At 41.5% G+C, this 27,537-nt stretch overlaps 1 protein-coding gene across 1 annotated transcript in view; it reads right to left on the minus strand.

Moving 5' to 3' along the window:
* Positions 1-24,348, minus strand: part of LOC693399 (5-hydroxytryptamine receptor 5B) — a 40,718-nt gene extending 16,370 nt beyond the window's left edge. Inside the window, exon 1 of the mRNA XM_001082104.4 lies at positions 22,826-24,348. Coding sequence (XP_001082104.4) covers positions 22,826-23,602 — 777 coding nt within the window. The 5' untranslated portion in view covers positions 23,603-24,348. The remainder of the gene's footprint in view (positions 1-22,825) is intronic.
* Between the last annotated feature and the right edge of the window lie 3,189 nt (positions 24,349-27,537).

A 27,537-nucleotide genomic window follows, 5' to 3' on the forward strand; every position in this document is an offset into this window, starting at 1 on the left:
TCACCTTGGCATGGCTAAAGACCTACTGGAGTTAATGCTGAGGAGGGGAAGGTGTAATCAAATGTGTTAATTAAGTTTAAGTACATTTGTGTTTTCAGCTCTGGTATCATCTGATCTAAAATCATCCCCCTTTACTAGTGGAAGCTGATTCCTTGTACAGGGGGCGGATGCAATGGGGAGAGCGGAAGTTGTGTCTTTTTCACATGCATTATTTAGCTTCAGTGTTCTTATATGTGCCTTACAGGGCCAGGGTTCCAGGACAGAAGACTACACCTGCCTCCAAGAGTGCTAGTTAATACCCTCTGTGGGTTCCTTCTCACAGGCGAGACAGCACTACAGAAGGCTGAGCTTCATCCTCCAGGGAAGGGCTTCAGGAATTGTTCTATGCAAATTGGACAAGCTAGCAGCTGCATAGCTTTCTGGGTAGCAAGTTCAAAGCTTCCTTTAATTTTTCAAGGGAATGTTGTGACCTACTACAAAAAGTTAAGAAGCATGGAGTTTAGGTCTTATTTTTCTACTGAGAAGTCCAAAGTTCTCCCAAAACTACACAGATATAAGAAATAGCTTTTTGCAAGGTCATATGTGGAGACACGATCCCTATACCTTACTTGTTATATCTCTTTTGTTTCTCTCCCTCCTCCTCCATTATTCTCTAACAATCCGATAAGAGAGAAAATAGACAGGGAAACAGAGGTAAAGAGGCAGGATGAACATAATGATGTAGGGGGAACAAGGAAGAACTTTATAGAGACTGAGAGAATCAGGGATATTTCTGAAGATGTAGGGAAAATACTTGATGCATCCAAGTATTTCTGAAAATTTTCAGACAATTAGGTGCCAGTCTTAAAGGAATCCAACCATAAGCCAGGTGTTTTGTTATCACTGATACAATTTGATTCATAACATTTAATTTTCTAGAGTTAAAATAACCTTGCAGTCTGGCATGAGAATATGATTGAGCCCACAGTTCTTAAAATAGAATCAGAAGAAGGGTGGTGATTTTCTACCGCCCTCTTTTCATATCTGAGTTCAGGCTGAACCCAGCTCTCATTTGTGGTTTTATCTGCAAGCCCACCAGCCATTCAGTCTTTCAGGTGATCCAGATTACAAGTAAGCATTGGAAAAGCAGTAAAAACACAAAAGGTTTAGACAAGGACTCTACAAGTAAAGAAAGTTACAGGCCAATATCTCTGATAAACATAGATGCAAAACTCCTACACAAAATACTAGCAAACTGAATTCAATAGCACATTAAAAGGAACATTCACCATGATCAAGTGGGATTTATCTCTGGGATGCAAGAATGGTTCATCATACACAAGTCAATAAATGTGCTATACCACATTAACGGAATGAAGGACAAAAATCATATGATCATCTCAATAGATGTAGAAAAAATTCTGGACAAAATTCAACATCTTTTCATGATAAAAATTCTCAACAAATTAGGCATAGAAGTAATGTACCTCAACTCAACACAATAAAGGCCATATATGACAAGCCCACAGCTAACATCATACTCAGTGGTGAAAAGTTGAAAGCTTTTTCTCTAATATCAGGAATAAGACATGGATGCCCAGTCTCATTTCTTTTCAACATATAATACTGGTGAAGTTCTAGCCACAGCAATTAGGGAAAGAAAGAAAGAAAGAAAAGAAAGAAAGAAAGAGAGAAAGAGAGAAAGAGAGAGAGAGAGAAAGAGAGAAAGAGAGGAAGGAAGGAAGGAAGGAAGGAAGGAAGGAAGGAAGGAAGGAAGGAAGGAAGGAAGGGAAAAGAAAGAAAAAGAAAGAAAGGTAGGTAAACAAAAGAAAGAGAGAGAGAGACAGGAGTAAAAGGCATCAAAATATAGAAGGAAGAAGTGAAAATCGTGTTTTTTTAATAACATATCTTCTTTTTTTCAGACAGAGTCTTGCTCTGTCACCCAGGCTGGAATGCAGTGGCATGATCTTGGCTCACTGCAACCTGTCTCCTGGGTTCAAGAAATTCTTCTGCCTCAGCTTCCCAAGTAGCTGGGACTACAGGCATGCACCACCACACCCAGCTAATTTTTGTATTTTTAGTAGAGACAGGGTTTCACCATGTTGGCCAGGATGGTCTAGATCTCCTGACCTCGTGATCTGCCTGCCTCGGCCTCCAAAAGTGCTGGGATTACAGGCATAAGCCATTGTGCGCAGAAGACAACATAACCTTATATATAGAAAACTATAATACTCCACCAAAAACCCTGGAACTAGTAAACAAATTCAGTAAAGTTGCAAACTGTCCCTCAGACCACAGTGCAATCAAACTAGAACTCAGGACTAAGAAACTCACTCAAAACAGCTCAACTATATGGAAACCGAACAACCTGCTCCTGAATGACTACTGAGTACATAACAAAATGAATGCACAAATAAAGATGTTCTTTGAAACCAATGAGAACAAAGATACAACATACCATAATATTTGGGACACATTTAAAGCAGTGTGTAGAGGGAAATTTATAGCACTAAGTGCCCACAAGAGAAAGCAGGAAAGATCTAAAATTGACACCCTAACATCACAATTAAAAGAACTAGAGAAGCAAGAGCAAACACATTCAAAAGCTAGCAGAAGGCAAGAAATAACTAAGATCAGAGCAGAACTGAAGAAGATAGAGACACGAAAAAACCCTCCAAAAAATCAATGAATCCAGGAGTTGGTTTTTTGAAAAGATCAACAAAATTGATAGACCGCTAGCAAGACTAATAAAGAAGAAAAGAGAATAATCAAATAGATGCAATAAAAAATGAGAAAGGGAATATCACCACCGACCCCAGAGAAATGCAAATTACCATAAAAGAATACTATGAACACTTCTACACAAATAAACTAGAAAACCTAGAAGAAATGGATAAATTCCTGGACACATACACTTTCCCATGACTAAATCAGGTAGAAGTTGAATCCCTGAATAGACCAATAACAGACTCTGAAATTGAGGCAATAATTAATAGCCTACCAACCAAAAAAAAGTCCAGGACCAGACGGATTCACAGCTGAATTCTACCAGAGGTACAAGGAGGAGTTGGTACCATTCCTTCTGAAACCATTCCAATCAATAGAAGAAGAGGGAATCCTCCCTACTCATTTTATGAGACCAACAGCATCCTGATAACAAAACCTGGCAGAGACACAACAAAAAAAGAGAATTTTAGACCAATATCCCTGATGAACATCGATGCAAAAATCCTCAATAAAATACTGGCAAACCGAATCCAGCAGCACATCAAGAAGCTTATCCACCATGATCAAATGGGCTTCATGCCTGGGATGCAAGGCTGGTTCAACATACACAAATCAATAAAGGTAATCCAGCATATAAACAGAACCAAAGACAAAAACCACATGATTATCTCAATAGACACAGAAAAGGCCTTTGACAAAATTCAACAGCCCTTCATGCTAAAAACTCTCAATAAATTCGGCATTGATGGAATGTATCTCAAAATAATAAGAGCTATTTATGACAAACCCACAGCCAATATCATACTGAATGGGCAAAAACTGGAAGCATTCCCCTTGAAAACTAGCACAAGACAGGGATGCCCTCTCTCACCACTCCTATTCAACATAGTGTTGGAAGTTCTGGCCAGGGCAATCAGGCAAAAGAAAGAAATAAACGGTATTCGATTAGGAAAAGAGGAAGTCAAATTGTCCCTCTTTGCAGATGACATGATTGTATATTTAGAAAACCCCATCATCTCAGCCAGAAATCTCCTTAAAGTGATAAACAACTTCAGCAAAGTCTCAGGATACAAAATAAGTGTGCAAAAATCACAAGCATTCCTATACACCAATAACAGACAAACAGAGAGGCAAATCATGAATGAACTCCCATTCACAATTGCTTCAAAGAGAATAAAATACCGAGGAATCAAACTTACAAGGGGTGTAAAGGACCTCTTCAAGAAGAACAACAAACCACTGCTCAATGAAATAAAAGAGGACACAAACAAATGGAAGAACATACCATGCTCATGGATAGGAAGAATCAATATCGTGAAAACTGCCAAGGTAATTTATAGATTCAATGCCATCCCCATCAAGCTACCAATGAGTTTCTTCACAGAATTGGAAAAAACTACTTTAAAGTTCATATGGAACCAAAAAAGAGCCCACATTGCCAAGACAATCCTAAGCCAAAAGAACAAAGCTGGAGGCATCACACTACCTTACTTCAAACTGTACTACAAGGCTACAGTAACCAAAACAGCATGGTACTTGTACCAAAACAGAGATATAGACCAATGGAACAGAACAGAGCCCTCAGAAATAATACCACACATCTACAACCATCTAATCTTTGACAAATCTGACAAAAAGAAGAAATGGGGAAAAGATTCCCTATTTAATGAATGGTGCCTGGAAAACTGGCTAGCCATAAGTAGAAAGCTGAAACTGGATCCCTTCCTTACACCTTATACAAAAATTAATTCAAGACGGATTAGAGACTTAAATGTTAGACCTAAAACCATAAAACCCCTAGAAGGAAACCTAGGCAATACCACTCAGGACATAGGCATGGGCAAGGACTTCATGTCTAAAACACCAAAAGCAATGGCAACAAAAGCCAAAATTGACAAATGGGATCCAATTAAACTAAAGAGCTTCTGCACAGCAAAAGAAACTACCATCAGAGTGAACAGGCAACCTACAGAATGGGAGAAAATTTTTGCAATCTACTCATCTGACAAAGGGCTAATATCCAGAACCTACGAAGAACTCAAACAAATTTACAAGAAAAAACAAACAACCCCACCAAAAAGTGGGCACAGGATATGAACAGACACTTCTCAAAAGAAGACATTTATGCAGCCAACAGACACATGAAAAAATGCTCATCATCACTAGCCATCACAGAAATGCAAAGCAAAACCACAATGAGATACCATCTCACACCAGTTAGAATGGCAATCATTAAAAAGTCAGGAAACAACAGGTGCTGGAGAGGATGTGGAGAAATAGGAACACTTTTACACTGTTGGTGGGACTGTAAACTAGTTCAACCATTATGGAAGACAGTGTGGCAATTCCTCAAGGATCTAGAACTAGAAATACCATTTGACCTAGCCATCCCATTACTGGGTATATACCCAAAGGATTATAAATCATGCTGCCATAAAAACACATGCACATATATGTTTATTGTGGCACTATTCACAATAGCAAAGACTTGGAACCAATCCAAATGCCCATCAATGACAGACTGGATTAAGAAAATGTGGCACATTTACACCATGGAATACTATACAGCCATAAAAAAGGATGAGTTCGTGTCCTTTGTAGCAACATGGATACAGCTGGAAACCATCATTCTCAGCAAACTATTGCAAGAACAGAAAACCAAACACCGCATGTTCTCACTCATAGGTGGGAACTGAACAATGAGATCACTTGGACTCAGGAAGGGTAACATCACACACCGGGGCCTGTTGTGGGGTGGGTGGAGGCGGGGAGGGATAGCATTAGGAGATAAAGCTAATGTAAATGCCAAGTTAATGGGTGCAGCACACCAACATGGCACATGTATACATATGTAACAAACATGCATGTTGTGTGCATGTACCCTAGAACATAAAGTATAATTTAAAAAAAGAAAAAATAAATAAAATAAAATACATACGGAACTTGAAAAACTCAACAGCAAGAAAACAAATAACCTGATTAAAAATGGACAAAAGACTTCAATTGCTATTTCTCAAAAGAAGATATACAAATGGCCAAGAGGTTTATGGAAAAAAAAATCAACATCACTAATCAGAGAATGCAAATTAAAATCACAATGAGATATCACATCATATCTGTTAGAATGGCAGTTATCAAAAGATGAAAGAGAAGTGTTGGTAGGATGTGGAACAGAATGCTTGCACATTGTTGGTGAGAATTTACATTAGCACATCCATTATGGAGAACAGTGTGGAGGTTACTCAAAAAACTGAAAAGAGAATTATCATATGATCCAATAATCCTACTTCTGGGTATTTCAATTCCAAAAGAATTGAAATCAGTATACTGAAGAGGTATTTTCACCCCTATGTTCATTGCAGAATTATTCGCCATAGCCAAGATATTAAATCAACCTAAGTGTCCATCAAGAGATGAATAGGAAAAATATGGTGTATATATATGATATATATGGTGTGTGTGTGTGTGTATATATATAAAATACTATTTAGCTTAAAAAAGGAGGAAATTCTGTTACTTTTGGCAATAGAGTTGAAGCTGGAGAACATGATGCCAATCGAAATAAACCAGGCACAGAAAGATAAATACTCCATGATCTCATTTTTATGTGGAATCTAAAAAAAATCAAACTTATAGAGGTAGAAAATCGAGTGGCGGCTACAGAGGCTGGAGGGTCGAGGGTAGGGGGACTGGAGAATGGAGAGACTTTGACTATATGCTACAAAGTTCCAGTTAGACAAAGGGAAAAACTTTCAAAATCTGTTGCATAGCAAGGTGACTATAGTTAATAATAATGTGATGAATATTTAAAAATTGCTAAAACAATATATTTTAAATTTTGTCACTACAAAAAATAAAACATGTGAAGTGATAAATATGTTAATTTTCTTGATATCCATATGTGTTTGTGTATATGTGTGTGTGTATGTGTATATATACGTGTATATATGTATATATATATCCCAAAACATTGCATTGCTCATTCAGAGGCAGAGCAAAGATGGCCAAATAGAAGTCTTCATTTATTGTCCCCCCTGTAGGAACAACATATTGAACAACTATCCACACAAAGCAGCACCTTCATAAGAACCAAAAATTTGGTGAGTGTACTAGTCAGGGTTCTCTAGAGGGACAGAGCTAACAGGATAGATGTATATATGAAGGGGAGTTTATTAAGGAGTATTGACTCACATGATCACAAGGCGACATCCTACAGTAGGCCACCTGCAAGCTGAGAAGCAAGGAAGCCCGCCCATGTCCCCAAAGCTCAAAAGTAGGGAAGCTGATAGTGCAGCCTTCAGGATGTGTCCGAAGGCCCAAGAGCCCCTGGCAAATCACTGGTGTAAGTCCAAGAGTCTGAAAACTGAAGAATTTGGAGTCAGATGTTTGAGGGCTGGAAACATCCAGCACAGAAAGAAAGATGAAGGCCAGAAGATTCATTGAGTCAAGTCCTCCCATGTTCTTCTGCCTGCTTTTATTCTAGCCACATTGGCAGCTGATTAGATGGTACCCACCCAGACTGAGGGTGGGTCTGCCTCTCCCAGTTCACGGACTCAGATGGTGATCTCCTTTGGCAACACCCTCACACACATACCCAGGGACAATATTTTGCATCCTTCGATCCAATCGAATGGACACTCAGTATTAGCCATCACAGTGGGTGATCACAGTTTCTGGTTTTAACTTCATATCACTGAAAGAGGCACTGAAGAGGATAGGAAAGACAGTCTGGAATTGCTGATACCACCCCTTCGGTGTCCCCTGGCAGTGGCTATGTGGTGTGGAGAGAGAATCTGTGTGCTTGTTGGAGGGAAAGTGCAGTGATTGTGAGACTTTGCATTAAAACTCAGTGTTGCCTTGTCACAGCAGAAAGCAATGCCACGCAGAACTCAGCTGATGCCTACAGAGGAAGCATTTAGACCAACCCTAGCCTAGCCATAGGGGAACTGCCCATACCGGTGGTCAGAACCTGAATTCTGGCAAGTCCCACCACTGCAGGCCTAAAGTGCTCTGGGGATCTAAACAAACTTAAAAGGCAATCTAGGCCACAAGGACTCTAATTCCTGGGCAAGTCCTGGTGCTTTGCTGGACTTGGAGCCAGTGGACTTTGGGGGCAAGTAACCCAGTGAGACACCAGCCAGGGCAGCCAAGGGACTGCTTGTGTCACCCCTCAGCAAACCCTAGGCAGCACAGCTTACAGTTTCAGGAGAAACTCCCCTTTGCTTGAGGAGAGGAGAGGGAAGAGTAAAGATGACATTGTCTTGTAATTTTGATACCAACTCAGCCACAGTAGGATATGGCATCAGGCAGAGTCTTGAGGCCCCCATTCCAGACTCTAGCTCCTGGACAACATTTCTTGACACATCTGGGCCAGAAGGGGGCTTCTGCCTTGAAGGGAAGAACCCAATCCTGGCAGGATTCATCACCTGCTGACTAAAGAGCCCTTGGGTCATGAATAATCAAGAGTGATACCCAGACAGTACAAGCCATAGGCCTTGGATGAGACTCAGGGATGTGTTGGCTTCAGGTGTGACCCAGCACATTCCCAGCTATGGCAGCTATGAGGAGAGACTCCTTCTGATCGAGAAAAGGAAAGAGTAAAGGAGTTTTTGTATTGCAGCTGAGGTACTAGCTTGGCCGAAGTAGGGTGGAGCACCAAGCAGACTCTTAAGGTCCCCAATTCCAGACCTTGGCTCCTGAACAACATTATTAGACCTGTCCTGGGTCAGAGGAGAGCCCACTGCCCTGAAGAGAGAGTCACAGGTGTCACAGCATTGACCACAAGCTGACTGAAGAGCCCTTGGCACTTAGTGAATATTAATAGTAGCTAGGCAGTACTCGCCACAGGTGTGAAGTGGTGGTAGCCATGGAGAGGGACTCCTCTTGTGGAAAGGGGAGGGGAGAGTGGGAAGAACATGGTCTTGTGGCTTGGGTGCAAGCTTGGCTGCAGTAGATTAAAGCACCAGGTAGATTTCTAAGGTTTCCGACTCTAGGCCCTGGCTCCTGGACAGAATCTCTGGATGTGCTCAGGGCGTAGGAGAACTTGCCGCCCTGAAGGGAAGGACTCAAGCCTTGTTGGCCTCACCACCTGCTGATTGCAGAGCCCTGGGGCCTTGACTGAACCTAGGCAGTAGCCAAGGTCATAGTTATTGCAGGCCTTGGGCAAGACCTGGTGCTGTGCTGGCTTCAAGTCTGACCCAGCACAATCCCAGTGCTGGTGGCCACAGGGATACTTGTGTTACCTCCACGTAGTTCAGCACAGAGCGATTTTGTTTGTTTGAAAGAAAGGGAAGAGAATAAGAGGTTCTTCCCGGTAATTCAGAGAATTCCTCCAGATCTTAACCAAGACCACCAAGGTGATACCTCTCTACAAGCCTACAAGAGCCACAGCGTTACTGGGATTGCATTGCCCCCTAATTCAGATATGGCTGTAGTGACTGAAAACTTAGATTACAACACTGAAGTCTCTTTGGATACCTGGAAAGCCTTCCCAAGAAGGATGGGTACAAACAAGCCTAGACTGTGAAGAATACAATAAATGAATAATTCTTCAATGTCTAGATACTAACAAACATTTACTAGCATCAAGACCATGCAGGGAAATATGATTTCACCAAATCAATTAAGGAAGGCCCCAGGAACCAACCCTGTTGAGACAGATATGTGATCTTTCAGATAGATGATTCAAAATAGCTCTTTTGAAGAAACTCGATGAAATCAAGATAACACAAAGAAAGAATTTGGAATCTCATCAGATAAATTTAACAAAGAGATTGAAATAATTAAAAAGAATCTAGCAGAATTCTGGAGTTGTAAAATGCAACTGACATACTAAAGAATGTAAGGGTATGTTAGCAGCAGAATTGATCAAGTAGAAGAAAGAATAAGTAAGCTTAAACACAGGCTATTTGAAAATACACAGTCAAAAGAGACAAACAAAAAAGAATGAAGCATACCTACAAGATCTAGAAAATAGCCTCAAAAGGGCAAATCTAAGAGTTATTCACCTTCAAAAGGAGGCACAGGGAGAGAGAGAGGGGAGAGAGAGAGAGAGAGAGAAGTATAAAGTTTATTCAAAGAGGTAACAGAGAACTTCCCAATCCTAGAGAAAGATATCAATACCCAGTACAATAAGGTTATAGATTACCAAGCAGACTTAGCTCAAATAAGACTACCTCAAGACATTTAATAATCAAACTATCAAAAGTCAAGGATAAAGATCTTAAAAGCATTAAGAGAAAAGAAATAACCTACAAGGGAGCTCCAATACGTTTGGCAGCAGACTTTTCAGTGTAAAACTTACAGTTCAGGAGACAGTGTCATGGCATATTTATCATGCTGAAGGAAAATAAGTTTTATCCTATGATAGCACATCCAGCAAAAATATCCTTCAAACATGATGAAGAAATAAAAACTTTACCACACAGAAGCTGAGAAATTTCAACACCAGACCTGTCCTATAAGAAATGCTAAAGGGAGTTCTTCAATCAGAAAGAAAAGGATAGGCTGGGAATGGTGGCAAACACCTGTAATCCCAGCACTTTGGGAGGCTAAGGTGAGCAGATCACTTGAGGCCAAGAGTTTGAGACTAGCTTGTCCAACATAGCAAAACCCCATCTCTACTAAAAAAAAAAAAAAAAAAAAAAATAGCCTGGAGTGGCGGTGCATGCCTGTAATCCTAGTGTGAACCCAGAAAATCTGAGACAGATCTCAGTTAATTTAGAAAGTTTATTTTGCCAAGGTTGAGAATGTGCACCCATGATAGCCTCAGGAGGTCCCGACAACATGTGCCCAAGGTGGTCAGAGCACAGTTTGGTTTTATACATTTCAGGGAGACATGAGACCTCAATCAACATATGTAAGATGAACATTGGGTGGGTCTGGGAAGGGGGAGCAGCTTGAAGTGGAGAGAATTCTTCCAGGTTATAAGTAGATAAGAGACAAATGGTTGCATTCTTTCGAGTTTCTGATTAGCCTCTGCAAAGGAGGCAATCAGATATGAATTTATCTCAGTGAGCAGAGGGGTGACTTTGAATAGAATGGGAGGCAGGTTTGCCCTAAGCAGTTTCCAGCTTGACTTTTCCCTTTAGTTTAGTGATTTGGGGGCCCCAAGATACCCTTTCACACTAGCTGCTTGGAAGACTGAGGTGAGAGGATCGCTTAAACCCAGGAGTGGGGGGTTGCAGAGAGTCAAGATACTGCACTCCATCCTGGGTGACACAACAAGACTCCACCTCAAAAAAAAAAAAAAAAAAAGAGAGAGAGAGAGAAAAGAAAGGCAGGCAGGCAGGAAGGAAGGTAGGTTAATAAGCAATAAGAAATCACCCAAAGGCACAAAATTCACTGGTAATTTTAAGTACATAGAAAAGCACCGAATATTATTGTAATTGTGGTGTATAAACGACTCAATCTTGAGCAGAAAGACTAAAAGATAAACCAAAAAAAAAAAAAAAAAAAAAAAAAAAAACTATGACAACTTTATAAGACATAGTACCATACAATATAAATAGAAACACCAAAAGTTAAAAAGCAGGGGAACAAAGTTAAAGTGTAAAGTTTTTATTCATTTTCTTTTTGCTTATTTGTTTGCTTATGCAATCAGTGTTAAGTTGCCATCAGTTTAAAATATTGGGTTATAAGATATTATTTGCAAGCCTCATGGTAACCTCAAGTAAAAGAACACATAACACAAACACAAAAAATAAAAAGCAAGAAATTAAAACATATCACCAAAGAAAATCACCTTCACTAAAAGGAAGACCAGAAGGAAGGAAAAGAGACCACAAAACAACCAGAAAACAAGTAACAAAATGACAGAAGTAAGTCTTCACTTATCAATAATAAGTGAATGTAAATAAACTAAACTTTACAATCAAAAGAGATTGAGTGGCTGAATGATTTTTTAAAAACCACGGGAGCCAACAATCTATTTCCCACAAGAAATACACTTCACCTATAAAGACGCACATAGACATAAAGAAATGGAAAAAGATATCCCATGCAAATGGAAACCAAAAAAAAAAAAAAAGAAGAAGAAGAAGAAGGAGGAGGAGGAGGAGGCCAGTCACAGTGACTCATGCCTGTAATCCCAGCACTTTGGGAAACCGAGGTGGGAGGATCATGAGGTCAGGAGTTCGAGACCAGCCTGGCCACTATGGTGAAACCACGTCTCTACTAAAGATACAGAAAATTAGCCAGGCGGGGTGGCAATGCCTGTAATCCCAGTTACTCAGGAGTCTGAGGCAGGAGAATCAATTGAATCCAAGAGGTGAAGGTTGCAGTGAGCCGAGACTGCACCATTGCATTGCAGCCTGGGTGACAGGGTGAGACTCCATCTCAAATAAATAAATAAATAAATAAATAAATACATAAAGGAACACAAATAAAAAGGAGTAGCTATACTTATATGCAACTAAATAGATTTCAAGACAAAAACTATAAGAGACAAAAAGGTCATTATATAAAATAAAGGGTTCAATTCAGCAAGAAGATATAACAATTATAAATCTATGTGCTCCCAACATTGGACCACTCAGATCCATAAAGCAGATATTAGTAGAGCTAAAAAGAGAGACAGACCACAAAACAATATTAGTTGGAGATTTCAACATTCTACTTTCATTATTGGACAAATTATCCAGACAGAAAATCAACAAACCAACTTTGGACTTAACCTGTGCTATAGACCAAATGAACCTAACAGATATTTACAGAACATTTCATCCAACAGTTGCAGAATATACATTTTTCTCCTTAGTACATGGATCATTCTCATGGATAAACAGTATGTTAGGCCACAAAGCAAGTGTTAATTAATTTTTTAAAAAATGAAATTATGTTACGTATCCTCTCTGACCATAATGGAATAAAACTAGAAATCAATAACAGAAATTTTGGAAACTATGCAAACACATGGAAATTAAACAATATGCTCCCAAATGACCAGTGGGTCAATGAAGAAATTACGAAGGAATTTAAAAATTTATACCCTGGGTGCGGTGGCTCATGCCTGTAATCCCAGCACTTTGGGAGGCTGAAGCAGGCAGATCACGAGGTCAAAAGATCGAGACAATCCTGGCCAACATGGTGATACCCTGTCTCTACTAAAAGTACAAAAATTAGCTGGGCATGGTGGTGCATGCCTGTAATCCCAGCTACTCAGGAGGCTGAAGCAGGGAAATCTCTTGAACCTGGGAGACGGAGTTGCAGTGAGCCGAGATCCCGCCATTGCGCTCCAGCCTAGTGAAAGAGTGAGACTCTGTCTGAAAAAAAAAAAAAAAATTTAACAAATGATAATGGAAACACAATATACCAAAACCTATGAAACACAGTGAAAGCAGTATTAAGAGGAAAATTTATAGGTGTAATTGCCTACATCAAAAAAGAAAAAAAAAAAAAAAAAACTTTCACAAAAAGCCCTAATGATGCATTTTAAAGAACCAGAAAAGCAAGAGCAAACCCCACTCAAAATTAGAAGAAAATAAACAATAAAGATCTAGCCAGAAATAAATGAAATTGAAATGAAGAAAACAATAAAAACATCAAGAAAATGAAGACTTAGTCTTTTGAAAAGATAAACAAAGCCAACAAACCTTTACCAGATAAAGGAAAAAGAGAGGAGACCCAAATAAATAAGATCAGAGATGAAAAAGGGGGCATTACAACCGAGAGCACAGAAATTCAAAGGATTATTAGAGGCTACTATAAGCAACTATATGCCAATAAATTGGAAAGCCTAGAAGAAATGGATAGCCTTCTACCATGGTTGAACCATAAAGAATCCAAAACTTGAACAGATCAATAACAAGTAATAAGAACAAAGCCATAATAAAAAGTCTCCCAGCAAAGAAAAGCCCAGGACCCAATGGTTTCATTGCTGGATTTTAGCAAACATTAAAAGAAGAACTAATACCAAACCGACTTTTTAACTATTCTGAAAAAAAAGGAGGAAGGAATACTTCCAAACTCATTCTGTGGTGGGCAGTATCATCTTGATACCAAAACCAGACAAACACACATTAAAACAAACAAACAAAAAACTATAGACCAATATCCCTGATAAATGTTGATGCAAAAGTCCTCAACAAAATACTAGCAAATCAAATTCAATAACACATTAAAGATATCATTCATCATGACCGAGCAGAATTTATCCCAGGATGCGAGAATGGCTCAACATCTGCAAATCAGTCAATGTGACACATCATATCAACAGAATGAAGGACAAAAGCCATACGATCATTTCAATTGATATTTAAAAAGCATTTGATAAAATTCAACATCTTTTCATGATAAAAACCCTTTAAAAATTAGGTATAGAAAATAACATATCTCAACACAATAAAAGCCATAAAAGACAGAAACACTGCTGGTATCATATTGAATGGGAAAAAACTAAAAGTCTTTCCTCTAAGATCTGGAACATGACAAGGACATTGTCCATGATAAGGACACTGGATCATGACAAGGACAGTGTCCATGACAAGGACACTGTCCCCGCTGTTATTCAACATAGTATGGGAAGACCTAGCTAGAGCAATCAGACAAGAGGAAGAAATAAAGAGCATCCAAATTGGAAAGGAAGAAGTCCAATTACATTGTCATTGTTTGCAGATTTGGAAAAACTTGAAGATTCCACTGAAAAACCATTGGAACTAAAAAGCAAATTCAGTAAAGTTGCAAGATACAAAATCAACATACAAAAATCAGTAGCATTTCTATATTTCAATAGCAAATAATCTGAAAAAATAAATTTAAAAAGTTATTCCACTTACAATAGTTGCATATAAATTAAATACCTAGGAATTAAAGAAGTAAAGGATCTCTAGAATAAAAACTATAAAAGGCTAATGAAAGAAATTGAAGATGACATGTAGTCCCAGCTACCTGAGAGGCTGAGGCAGGAGAATCACTTGAACCCAGGAGGCAGAGGTTGCAGTGAGCCGAGATCATGCCACTGTACTCCAGCCTGGGCAACAGGGTGAGACTCCTTCTCAAAAAAAGAAAAAAAAAAGAAAAAGAAATTTCCACAATATAATGGAAAGGTATTCCATGTTCATTGATTGGAAGAATAAATATTGTTAAAATGTTCATACTACCTAAAGCAATCTACAGGTTCAATGCAAGCCTTATGAAAATACCAACAACATTCTTTACAGAAATAGAAAAAACAATCCTAAAATTTATATAAAAACACAAAACAACAAAACTGGAGGAATTACATTACTGGACTTTAAACTGTACTACAAAGCTATAGTAACCCAAAGCATGGTACTGGCATAAAACAGACACAAAGACCAATGGAACAAAATAGAGAATCCAGAAAAAAATCCATGTATCTACAGCAAACTCATTTTTGACAAAGGTTCAAAGAACATACACTGGGGAAAGGACAGTCTCTTCAATAAATGGTGCTAGGAAAACTGAATATCCGTATGCAGAAGAATGAAACTAGACCCTTACTTCTTGTCATATGTAAAAATCAATTCAAAATGGATTAAAGACTTAAATCTAAGACCTCAAACTATGAAACTACTGCGAGAAAACATTGGGGAAGCTCTCCAGAACATTTGATATGGCAAAGGTTTCTTGAGTAATACCCCACAAGTACAGGCAACCAAAGCAAAAATGGACAAGTGGGATCACATCAAGTTAAAAAGATTCTGTAGAGCAACGGAAACAATCAACAAACAGACAACCCATAGAATGGTAGAAAATATCTGCAACCTATCCATGTGTCAAGGGATTAATAACCAGAATATATAACGGGTTCAAATAACTCTATAGAGAAAAATCAAATAATTTGATTAAAAAGTGAGTAAAATATTTGAATAGACATTTCTCAAAAAAAGACATACAAATAGCAAACAGGTGTACTAAAAGGTGCTCAACATCATTGCTCATCAGAGAAATGCAAATCAAAACTACAATAAGATATCATTTCACCCTAGTTAGGATGGTTTGTATCCAAAAGAGAGGCAATAACAAATGCTGGTGAGGAAGTGGAGAAAAGGGTACCCTTGTACACTGTTGGTGAGAATGTAAATGAGTATAGACACTCTGGAGAACTGTTTGAAGGGTCTTCAAAACACTAAAAATAGAGCTACCATATCATTCAGCAATCTCACTGCCAGGCATATATTGAAAAGAGAAGAAATCAGTACATAGAAGAGGTATCTGCACTCCCATGTTTATTTCAGTGCTATTCACAATAGCCAAGATTTGAAAACAACCTAAGTGGTCATTCATAGATGAAGGATAAAAAAAATGTGGTATATACATACAAACAATGATATCCCATCATAACAGCATGGATGGGACAGGAAGTCATCATGTTAAGTGAAATAAACCAGGCACAGAAAGACACACTTCACATGTTCTCACTTATTTGTGGGAGCTAAAAATTTAAACAGTTGAACTCATGGAGATAGAGAGTTGAATGATAGCTACTAGAGGCTAGGAAGGGTAGTGGGAGGTGGTAAGAGAGAAGGGTTCATGGGTACAAAAATACAGTTAGATAGAATGAATATGATCTAGCATTTGATAGTACAACAGGGTGAATATAGTAAAAAATAATTTATTGTACATTTAAAAATAACTAAAATAGTATAATTGGATTTTTTTTTTTTTTTTGAGACAGAGTCTCACTCTGTTGCCAGGCTGGAGTGCAGTGGCATGATCTCAGCTCACTGCAACCTCCGCCTTCCCATGTTCAAGCAATTCTCCTGCCTCAGCCTCCCAAATAGCTGAAACTACAGGCACGCACCACCACACCCAGCTAACTTTTGCATTTTTAGTAGATTTGGGGTTTTACCATGTTGGCCAGGATTGTCTCGATCTCTTGACCTTGTGATCTGGCCGCCCTGGCCTCCCAAAGTGCTGGGATTACAGGCATGAGCCACCGCACCTGGTCTGGATTGTTTGTAACACAAAAAAGGATAAATGTTTGAGGTGATGGATAACCCATATACCTTGATGTAATTATTGCACATTGCATGCCTGTATCAAAATATCTCACGTGCCCTATAAAAATATAAATCTACTGTATACTCACAAAAATTAAAAATACAAAATTTTTAAAAATTACATTGTATCCCATAAATATATACAATTATTATTTGTCAGTTTAAAATAAATATATAAACATAAATGGCTCTGTACAGATTTTGGGTCACTCGGGGCCTACTGCACGTAACCTTTACGTCAGTGTGTCATTGTTCAAACAAAATGTCAACAAAAATATTTGACTTAGAGAGTCAAATTTTTGTAATACAGCATTATCTAAAATCTATGCTCCAAGTTGACATAAACCCTAAAGCTCAATACCTCACATTTACTTTGCTCTTCACAACTTACATAGTGCTTTCCCATACACTATTAAATCTTTCAAATACCATTGTGCTTTGGACAGCTTTCTAGCAGAGCACTTATAAGACTTTATTGCATTCATAATTCTATAATTATAATCTACTAAAAATCCACTGGGATCAGGAAACTGCTTATTCATTCTTAGAAACCTCAGAGGACATTGCCTGATACATAAGATCAGTAAGTCAATCAAGTAATTTTGAACACTACGTTCAACACTTTTTGGAAAACACTTCTCCCAAAGATGAAGCCTAATTCCTCTTTTCTTGAGTGTGAGCTGGACTTAGTGACTCACTGCTAATGAGTAGAAAATAATCATATGTGACTTCTGAGACTGTCATAAAAGGCACTGCAATTTCCTCCTTGTTTCACTCTCTTGGATGGCTTGCTCTGGGGAAAGTCAGCTATCATGTGGTACCACCCAAATAGCCCTTTGGAGATGTCCTTTTCTCAAGGATCTGAAGCCTCTTGTCAACAAGCATGTGAGTGCTCCATCTTGGAAGCAAAGTTTCCAGCCCCAGTCAAGCTTTCGAATGACTGCAGCCCCATGCAACATCTTGCCTACAGCCAAAAGAGATGTCAGGTCAGAACCACCCAGCTAAGCCATTCCCAATGCCCAACCCACAGAAACTGTGAGTTAACACATGTTTGTTCTTTTAAGCCACTAAACTGTGGGATAATTTTCTACACAAGCAATAAATAATCTACCTATGATTATAAGGAATAGCAATAAGAGAAATAAAATCATACTTTTCTTATTATTTATAAGAGAAATAGAAAAACAACGAAAGTAATGTGGTAGCTATTATTTATGGTTTACTATTTGAGGGACTCCACATATGCTAGAATCTCATTTGCTCTTCACAAGATTATTATAAGACACGTGGTAATATTTCCATTTTACATATGCAGAATTGTAGGTGTAGATTAAGTCACTTGGCTGAAGTGCTAATCAGTGGCAGTCGAAAAAATGGAAACCCACGTCTCTTTGTTTCCAAGTCCCATGCTCTTAACCACTGTGTACATTATCTCCCAATATGTATGTATGGATTAAGAATGAGTGCAGGAGCCCAATTCACAATTGCAAAGATATGGAACCAACCTAAGTGCCCATCAACGAATGAGGAGATAAAGAAAATGTGATACACATCATGGAATACTATTTGGCCATAAAAAGGAATGAAATAATGTCTTCACAGCAACTTGGACGAAGCAAGAGGCCATTATTCTAAGAGAAGTAACTCAGGAATGGAAAACCAAGCACCATATGTTCTCACTTATAAGTGGGAGCTAAGCTATGAATATATGCAAAGGCATACAGAGTGATATAATGGGCTTTGGAGACTTAGAAGGGGATACTAGTCTGGTGACAACTGCACTAAAATCTCAGAATTAACCACGATATAATTCATCCATGTAAGCAGAAACCACTTGTAGCCCAAAAGCTATTAAAAAATATATTTAAAAACTTTTAAAAGAAGGCAATAGTACAATTAAAAAAAAGAATGAGGGCAAGATATTAACCAAGGTTTCATTATAATTTGTGTGGTCCCTAGACATCTTTGCCTTCATGTATCCCTTCCTTCATTAAGAAATACTTAAAATTATGTTAATTTAAAGACTAGTATAAGCAAGTATAAGCAAGACTGGATTCATTATAATATATTCATTAGTGTTATATTCATTTTTCCTCTAATTTTAAAAGAAATTAAAACATTTCTATGGGTCCCTAAAAGAATTCTGGTTCTCAATAGTATGACTACGCCTGATGGATAACTAGGTCCCAGCATCAAATTGCACACAGAAGTCAAACAAGCAATAGCAAAGAAAAGAGAGACAGAAAAAAAACAAACAAACAAACAAAAAAAACCCTTTTGATGTCACATTTTAAAAGCCAAAGAAATAATATTTCTTCTTTTCTAAACAGTAAAGGGCAAAGGGCAGTAGGAAGTAATTGTAACCCATGAGGGTTGCTTTGGGGTGGGGAGCAGATTATACTGTACATGGGATGCTCAGAGTCTCAATTTAACATGTTGAAAGAAACGACACCAGGGCAGGAATTAAACTTGTCCCCTGACAGAAGCAGGCAAGGCTTTTGTGCTCAATTGTGTTCAGCTCTCCTGGAAAGGAGAGTTCACATGAAGAGTTTTGAGATCCTGCTTCATGGGACCCACCTTGACTGGGCTATGACTGCCTCATTCCTCTCAAACTGAGACACCCATGAGCAGAGGGGCAGGCCTCAGAAGTCAAGTCCCTGGAGACAGCATAGAGTAATGAAAACAGTGATTTTTTTTTCTTTTTTGAGTTGGAGCCTTGCTCTGTCGTCAGGCTAGAGTGCAGTGGCACTATCTCAGCTCACTGTAACCTCTGCCTCCCAGGTTCAAGGGATTCTCCAGCCTCAGCCTCCCGAGTAGCTGGGACTACAGGTGTGCGCCACCATGCCCAGTTAATTTTTGTATTTTTAGTAGAGATGGGGTTTCACCATGTTGGCCAAGATGGTCTCGATCTCTTGACCTCGTGATCTGCCTGCCTTGTCCACTCAAAGCGTGGGATTACAGGCGTGAGCCACCGTGCCTGGCTGAAAACAGTGATTCTTAGATCTGGTACAACCTTCAGCCTCTCTACCCAGTAACTGTGTGGTTTTGGATGAACTAGGTTTGTGGTGCCTTACCACAGTTTTCTCTTGCAGTTTTCTCATCTGTAAAATGAGGGCCTTTTGGCAAAGACAGTGCTCACCAGATAGCCACATGTTCTGCTCCAATTCACTGCCAATGGCTGGCCAATGGGCTGCAAATAGTGGTGACATGTTTCCAGTTCAGGGTAAGGCAGTGAAAAGCTGGTATATCTCCATATGTAGATCTTCTCCCACAGTATATCGGGAAGGCAAATGTGCAAGACAGCATAGCTAAAAATGATAAATGGCCCAAATTCATGAGAGACTGCCTGGAAGAGAGCTATGCAGGTAGGCCACCAGACCCACATTGAACTTTAAGTCAGAGTGAAATAAACTTCTGGTTTGGGGTTACATGTTACCACAGCATGCCTTAGCTTATCCTGACTAATACAGACTTAATACCAATTTTACTGAATTGTGGGAATGAAATGAAAGGGTGAATGTAAAGCATCAGAAATGTGTCTGGAAGAGACAATTCACTCAGTAAACATTTTTTTTTCCCTCTCAACTTTCAAAAACTGCAACTTTCAAAAAATCCTTTGCCCCAAAGGATTAATCATTGCCCAAAAAGTACATTCTGATAAGACCCCCCCCTTTTTTTTTTTTTTTTTTTTTTTTTTTTGAGACAGAGTCTTGTTTTGTTGCCTAGGTTGGAATGCAGTGGCGTGATGTCTCGGCTCACTGCAAGCTCTGCCTCTGGGGTTCACGCCATCCTCCTGCCTCAGCCTCTGGAGTAGCTGGGACTACAGGCGCCCACCACCGCCCCCGGCTAATTTTTTGTATTTTTAGTAGAGAGGGGGTTTCACCATGTTAGCCAGGATGGTCTCGATCTCCTGACCTCGTGATCCACCCCCCTCGGTCTCCCAAAGTGCTGGGATTACAGGCGTGAGCCACCATGCCCGGCCAAGACCCCTTTCTTATAATACTTTAGTGTTGGGACCTAGACACAGAATTCTGAAAAAGATGGTTTTACACAGCCTCATCAACAGAGGCCTTCAAGCTTCATATAGACTCCTGTTCCCTACAGCAAACAGTACAGACACTTTGCAGAGCCTAAACTCAATCCAACTCATTTCCCCTGGAGTGTAGAAAGATGCAGGTGGGGGAAAGTAGAGAGAAAGTATTCCTGGCACAGTGTTTTACACTTTTGTTTAGGTGTCTTGTTGCCAGAAGGCTTGCCAACGTGGACTCAGGAACATTACCTAGAAGCTTGAGTGAGGGCTTGCTGCGACCCAAAGAAGCAGCATGCAACTGAATACTACTCCATCTACAATCTCAGCATCCTGTGATTCGAGGCCCTTAGACATGACTTAGAACAATACGGCATGCTAGAGTAGTTGAGGCCCAAAGTGGGGAAGGGCTTACCCCAGGTCCTCCTGCTGGGAGTGGCTACATTTTAGTACTTCCTCTGCCTCTCCGTGCTCTCTCTATCCACCAACGGACACTCCAGATTGTCCAGCCTCTCATCCAGTCACCTCTTCCTTATGTCACCTGCCTGAATGGGAGCTGTCAAAAATGAACACTAAAATAAAATAAGGCTTGGCAAGCTTTTCCGGCATCCATTTCACTGTAATTTCTCTAACTGCACATTGGATTGATGCAGCTATTAAAAGTCAGCCCTACCTTGGCAATCAGACAGAAAAGCTATAATCACCCCAGGCATTTCCAAGGGACCTTTCAAAGAACATCATTAATTCTGAATAAAGCTCTCCCTCACCAACACTTTCCAATTATAGTCTTGACATTCCTATTTTATGCTGCAAAATTCCTCTGCCATTTAATGAAGAAGAAAAAAGGCCTACTTTTAAAATCGCATATATTTGTCTGGTAGCCTAAGTACCTGAGTTAATTTTCCAAAATTAAAACAAAACTAGCAACAAAAAACTTTCCTTGTTTTTTTTTTCCTCTTCTATGCACCGCTTCCCTCCCCCATGTATTGTATCTGCAAAGGGCAACAAATCCTGTTAATCTAAAGGACTGGGAGCATGTTAATTCAAATACCTGAGACCCTCAAAAGGGAAAGTTGAGGCTTCCAGAGTGAGAAGGATGCTGAGCACCTATTAGATCCTGGCCAAAAGGCAGAAAGCTTCAGACAGAATAATAAATACTGTGGAAGAAGATCTGCCGATTGCAATTTTGCTCATCTCATTACATTTCTAGCATTGTCTTCCTGCTCCTTATGGATTGCCGGGCAATATCCTATTGAACCCCTTCTTTCTCCAGCCAGTCTGCCACCCAGTGTATGCCAGCCACTATGCCAGGGGCTCTACATTCTTCATCTCACGTAATCCTCACTAAGAGCCCTATGAACGAGGAATGAACATGTTTAAAGATGAAGAAATGAGACCCACAGATATTAAGCAACTGTCCCAATGTCCCAAGCTGGGACTTGAATCCATGGTTCTCTTTCCTAAATCACTAGAGGATAGCTCTGGGGTTGAGATAAGAAAAGTAAAGTGACACCGATTATTATATTTTAAAATCCTCACTGTTCCCCTTGGCAGGGTGCTGGCTAATAGAGTTGGGGAATAGTCTCTGAACTGCAGGGGATAGACTGGGGTACCGTAGAGACAGAAAATAAGGCGTGATTGGCCACAGGAATTTCTGCAAGACGAATTCCCAGTCCACTGCATCCCCTCTAGGTCTAGTTGGGACCAGGAAGTCGCGGCTCCAGGACTCACATGGACGGGGGCGTTTCAGGGGGAAAACAACAGATAGTGCAGGTAACAGGGTGTGCCCTCATCGCTACTGAGACAGGCTGAACCTACAAGCCCCACCGGCCATATCGTGCGCCGTGGGTCGGTGTCACATCGAGCTCCCTAATGTGCAGATGGTGAAACCTTTTCCTCTGCGCGCACCAAGTACGCAGCTGGCGAAGCCCCCGATTGCGTGCCAGACGCGCCGGTGACTAGCCCCTCGGTGTACACTTCAGAAGAACTGATGGCAAACTTTTCCTCGTGCGCCCCAGGTAGGCGCGCGCTCCAATCGTACAAGCTTCCGCCCACTCTCCCATTAGTCAAGCTGCCTCCTTCTCTAGCAAACCCTTCCCCAAGCAACATTGCGCAGCCCACCCCTCACCTGCATGGTGGCCGGCAACGGCAGCACAGCTCTCCCGCGGCGGCCGAAACGAAACTTGGCTGCCTTGTAGATCTTCCAGTAGACGAATAGCACCACGCCAAGCGGCAGGTAGAAGGCGCCGCAGGTGGAGAAGACGGCATAGGAGGGTTCCTGGCTCACCTGGAAGCGCTGGAGCCGAGCGTCGTACACCTCGCCCCAACCAAAGAGCAGCGGCGCGAGGGCGATGAGCGCAGACAGCGCCCAGGTGAGCGCGATCATGAGCGCCGAGGCGCGGCGGCGGGTGCGCAGCGTGTACTGCAGATGGCGCGTGATGGTCCAGTAGCGGTCCAGGGCGATGGCCGCCACGTTACAGATGCTGGCCGTGCAGCACAGCACGTCGAAGGAGATCCACACGTGGCACAGGCTCCGGCCCAGTAGCCAACGTCGCTCGGTAGACAGCTCACTCACCAGGCTCAGTGGCATCACCAACGCTGCCACTAGTATGTCCGAGACGGCCGTCGAGGCCACCAAGTTATGCAGCACGCGATGGAAGGCACGGACCCGCAGGATGGTGACCAGAACCAGCAGGTTCCACAGGAAAGTGGCTGCGATCAGCAGCACTAGTAGCGTCACCACCAGCACCGTGAAGACAGAGAAGGGCGGCTCCCGACCCGGCAGGACGGCATTACCCGGGGTCGAACTGAGTATCCCGCTCGGGCTTGGGCTACTGCTGCAAGTCTTGGGTCCCAGGGCAAGGGCAACGCTGGCGGTGGCCACTGAAAGATTAGCGGCTTCCATGGCGCTGGGGGTCGAAGCTCCAGGGCAGGGAGCGCACGAGTTGTCAGTGAGCTCGGCGTGGACCCGGCAGGTGGGGGCGTGGAGGGGGTACTGCCTGCTGGGGGAGGGTAGGAGAGGGGTCCAGGTCGTCCTACCCTGGTCCCTCCTGCGGGCAACAGCCCACCTCTGGCACTTATGCCTGCAGTCCCCGTAGACCCTCTTTTCCAGTAGAAAGAGTAAAAGAGAGCAGGACCCCTCAGTCTAGCTCCCCCTCACCAGTCCCTCCCACCACCTCTCTTAGCGGTCCCGGGTGCCACCGACTGTCAGGGGGCTGGGAATCAGCGCGGCCGAGTGACCCAGCGCAGCTTGTGCTTGGAGAGTTGCCCCTCCCCGACCCAGCGGCGGCGGGAGATGAGCTGCACCTGGAGTGGGCGGGGGTGGGCGGAAGCCGGGGGTGGCTGGAGAACCCACCAATAGGAGCCGGGCCTTCAACTCTGTCCCAGCTGGTTTCCCTGCCTCTGCGAAGCAGAGAGAATCCTGAGGTAGTCTCCGCGAAAGGTTTACAACTGGGGAGAAAGTTCCTTGCCGTCGCCTCCGCGGACCCCTCGCACCTGCTGGTGGCGCGGTTTTGACACTGGGAAACAAGGGTACCGCCCTGCCCCAGCCAGGGGCTTCTGGTTTCCTGTCATCTCGATTCTACCTATACCTGACATAGGAAACCCAGGTATTGGAGTTTACAAAACAGAAGGCTCCTAAGCCCAGCCCGATCCTGCCGCTTCGTTTCCAGCAGTCCGCCGGGCGAGGGCTTGGTAGCGCCTTGAAAAGTTCACTCGCTGGCTCTGTGCGGAGAGAACGCGGCTCCTGAGCAATCTGGCGGAGATCTGGAAGAGGGACCCTTTATACCATCATCTTCGCCAACTCTAACCTCCCCCATCATGTCCCCCTACCTCCAACATACGCGCACTCTCCACCCAGCCCTGTCCTTTTTTCAGTTTCTAACATTCCTGACTATATGTCTTCACATCCAGGTTCAAACTGGAGTTATTTTTGTTGAGCCTTGGGCAAAAGCAGGAACCAATTAGAAAAGCGACATTCCCCCAGCCTCTCACACTTAAAAAATACTTCAATCATTATTAACTCAATCTCAATCTGTGTTCCCGGGAGTAGAATAGAAACATAACACAGAGCCCAAACCGCCCCTTCTCTTGTCAAGGTGAGAAGGGTTAGACTTCAAGCAGGCTGACCTGGCTGGTGCCTGAATGACCTGGGAATGGGGGAGAAAGGGGCTATGAAACATACAAGGTGCAAACTCCAAGAAGCAAGTTTGGACTTGATCATGGAGAAAGCTGGAATTGAGAACATTTTGAGAAAATTGACCTGATGAAGAGAATGTGTTAGAAGAAAAGGAAGACTAGCCTTTGAAATATTTTATATCTCTCCATTTTATTGAACAAACATTATAGTAAGAGCAAAGAATATTAGAAATGTAAAAACATGCATATTGCACTAGCCAGATGTATCAGTGCTTTTACTTTCATCTTTTGTCCCTATCCACATATTTTTTTTTTTTTTTTTTTTTTTTTTTGTGACGGAGTCTTGCTCTGTCACCCAGGCTGGAGTGCAGTGGCTCACTGCAAGCTCCACCTCCCAGGGTCACGCCATTCTCCTGCCTCAGCCTCCCGAGTAGCTGGGACTACAGGCGCCCGCCACCTCGCCCGGCTAGTTTTTTGTATTTTTTTTTTTTTAGTAGAGACGGGGTTTCACCGTGTTAGCCAGGATGGTCTCGATCTCCTGACCTCGTGATCCGCCCGTCTCGGCCTCCCAGTTTACTGATTTTTAAAAATTACAATTCGCGATTTTTTTCTCTTTTGGGTTTCTTTTCTTTTTTTGTATTATTATATTTTTTTTCTGAGATGGATTCTCCCTCTTTCACCCAGGCTGGAGTGCAGTGGCTTCTTCTTGGCTCACTGCAACCTCTCCCTCCTGGGTTCAAGTGATTCTCCTGCCTCAGTCACCCAAATAGCTGGGATTACAGCCATGCACCACCACGCCGGGCTAATAGTTGTATTTTTAGTGGAGATGGGTTTCACCATGTTGTCCAGGCTGCTCTCAAACTCCTGACCTCAAGTGATCCGCCTACGTGGTCCCCCCAAAGTGCTGGGATTACAGGTGCGCTGCCTGGGTTTGTTTTCTTGATACGTTTTCTCCCGAATTTAATTATGTAGTTAAAATATAGGAATGGTGTAACTGTTCTTTTTATGCATTTTCAAATTGTACCTCAGAAAAATTTAATGGTGTCAGCTTTCTTAGCCCTGGCTTTAGAGAAATAAAAAAGAAATGAACAGCCTTGCTAAAGCAAATTTTTATCACTAAAAACAGTGTTTAATTGGTGTATAATGATGTATTTTGATTGTTTTGATTTGCTTTTTTTTTTTTTTTTTTTTGAGATAGAGTTTCACTCTTGTTGCCCAAACTGAAGTGCAATGGCGCGATCTTGGCTCACTGCAACCTCTGCCCCCCGAGTTCAAGCGATTCTCCTGCCTCAGCCTCCCAAGTAGCTGGGATTACAGGCGCACACAACCACGTCCAGCTGATTTTTGTATTTTTAGTAGAGACGGGGTTTCACCACATTGGCCAGGTTGGTCTCAAACTCCTGACCTCAAGTGATCGATCTGCCTTGACCTCCTGAAGTGCTAGGATTACAGGCATGAGCCACTCTGTCTGGTTTGATTTGCATTTTTAATTGCTAAAAATGCTACATATTTCCATATGGTGTTTATTATCTATGTATTCTTGCGTAAAAGCTGTTTATTCACTTTAAACTACTTTATAAAGGAATATGGGTGTTGATTTAATGACTATTTATCAACTTTAATGCATTTAGATATTTTAATAAGTTTTTTGTCACATAATTTCTCTTTATTACTCTTCGTGTTTATTACATTTTGTTGAATAAGTTTTTACATAATAAAACACATTAATTCTTGTCTCCATTAATGTCTTCAACTTAGTAATCATAAATCACTTTCCTATCCTCCATTTGTGTTATTAAAGTTTATGACTAGATTAAAAGTGTAATTATTTGATCCACCTGAGGTGGTTGTTGAATGTAGCAGGAGATGGTGGCTTGGCCCTCTCACCTGCATGTTGTGTATAATCGTTTTTGTTTTGTTTTGTTTTTGTTTTTGAGACAGAGTCTTGCTCTGTCGCCTAGGCTGGAGTGCAGTGGTGGGATCTCGGCTCACTGCAAGCTCCGCCTCCCAGGTTCAAGCCATTCTCCTGCCTCAGCCTCCCACGTAGCTGGGACTACAGGAACCCGCCACCATAGCCTGCTAATTTTTTGTATTTTTGGTAGACACAGGGTTTCACCGTGTTAGCCAGGATGGTTTCAATCTCTTGACCTCGTGATCTGCCCGTCTCAGCCTCCCAAAGTGCTGGGATTATAGGCGTGAGCCACCGTGCCTGGCCATGTTGTGTATAATCTTATCCAGGGAAGGGACTGGTTACTGAGGGCTAGACATCTTGGTCATACAAAGACAAGTGTGATGCTATCCTGATCCCAGAGGTTCTTTCATCTATCACAGAATAAAATCTATTTACTGAATATTCACAATGCAGCAAAGTGTGCTAACCATTGATTAGCGTACCAACAAGGGTTTCTGGCCTTGCTGGGGATAGAAATCACCTCCAATGAGGAGGATCAGAGAAGGCCTCCGAGGGAGGCAACTTTTGATCTGAACCTCAAATATGAGGAAGATTTTCACCAGCAAGTATGGGGAGAAGGGGAAGGAGGCATACTTGGCGGGAGGAGGGTGAGCCAATGCCTGGAGGCAAAAGAACAACAAGAAAACAAAACCCCAAGAATAATCAGGGAGTACCCAGTGCTGACTAGATGGCTGTTCATTCACTTCAGGCTTGTCAATTTTTGATTTTAAAGAAAGTATACATAGAACATT

This window comes from Macaca mulatta, chromosome 12 (assembly GCF_049350105.2).
Source record: "Macaca mulatta isolate MMU2019108-1 chromosome 12, T2T-MMU8v2.0, whole genome shotgun sequence".
NCBI lineage: Eukaryota > Metazoa > Chordata > Mammalia > Primates > Cercopithecidae > Macaca > Macaca mulatta.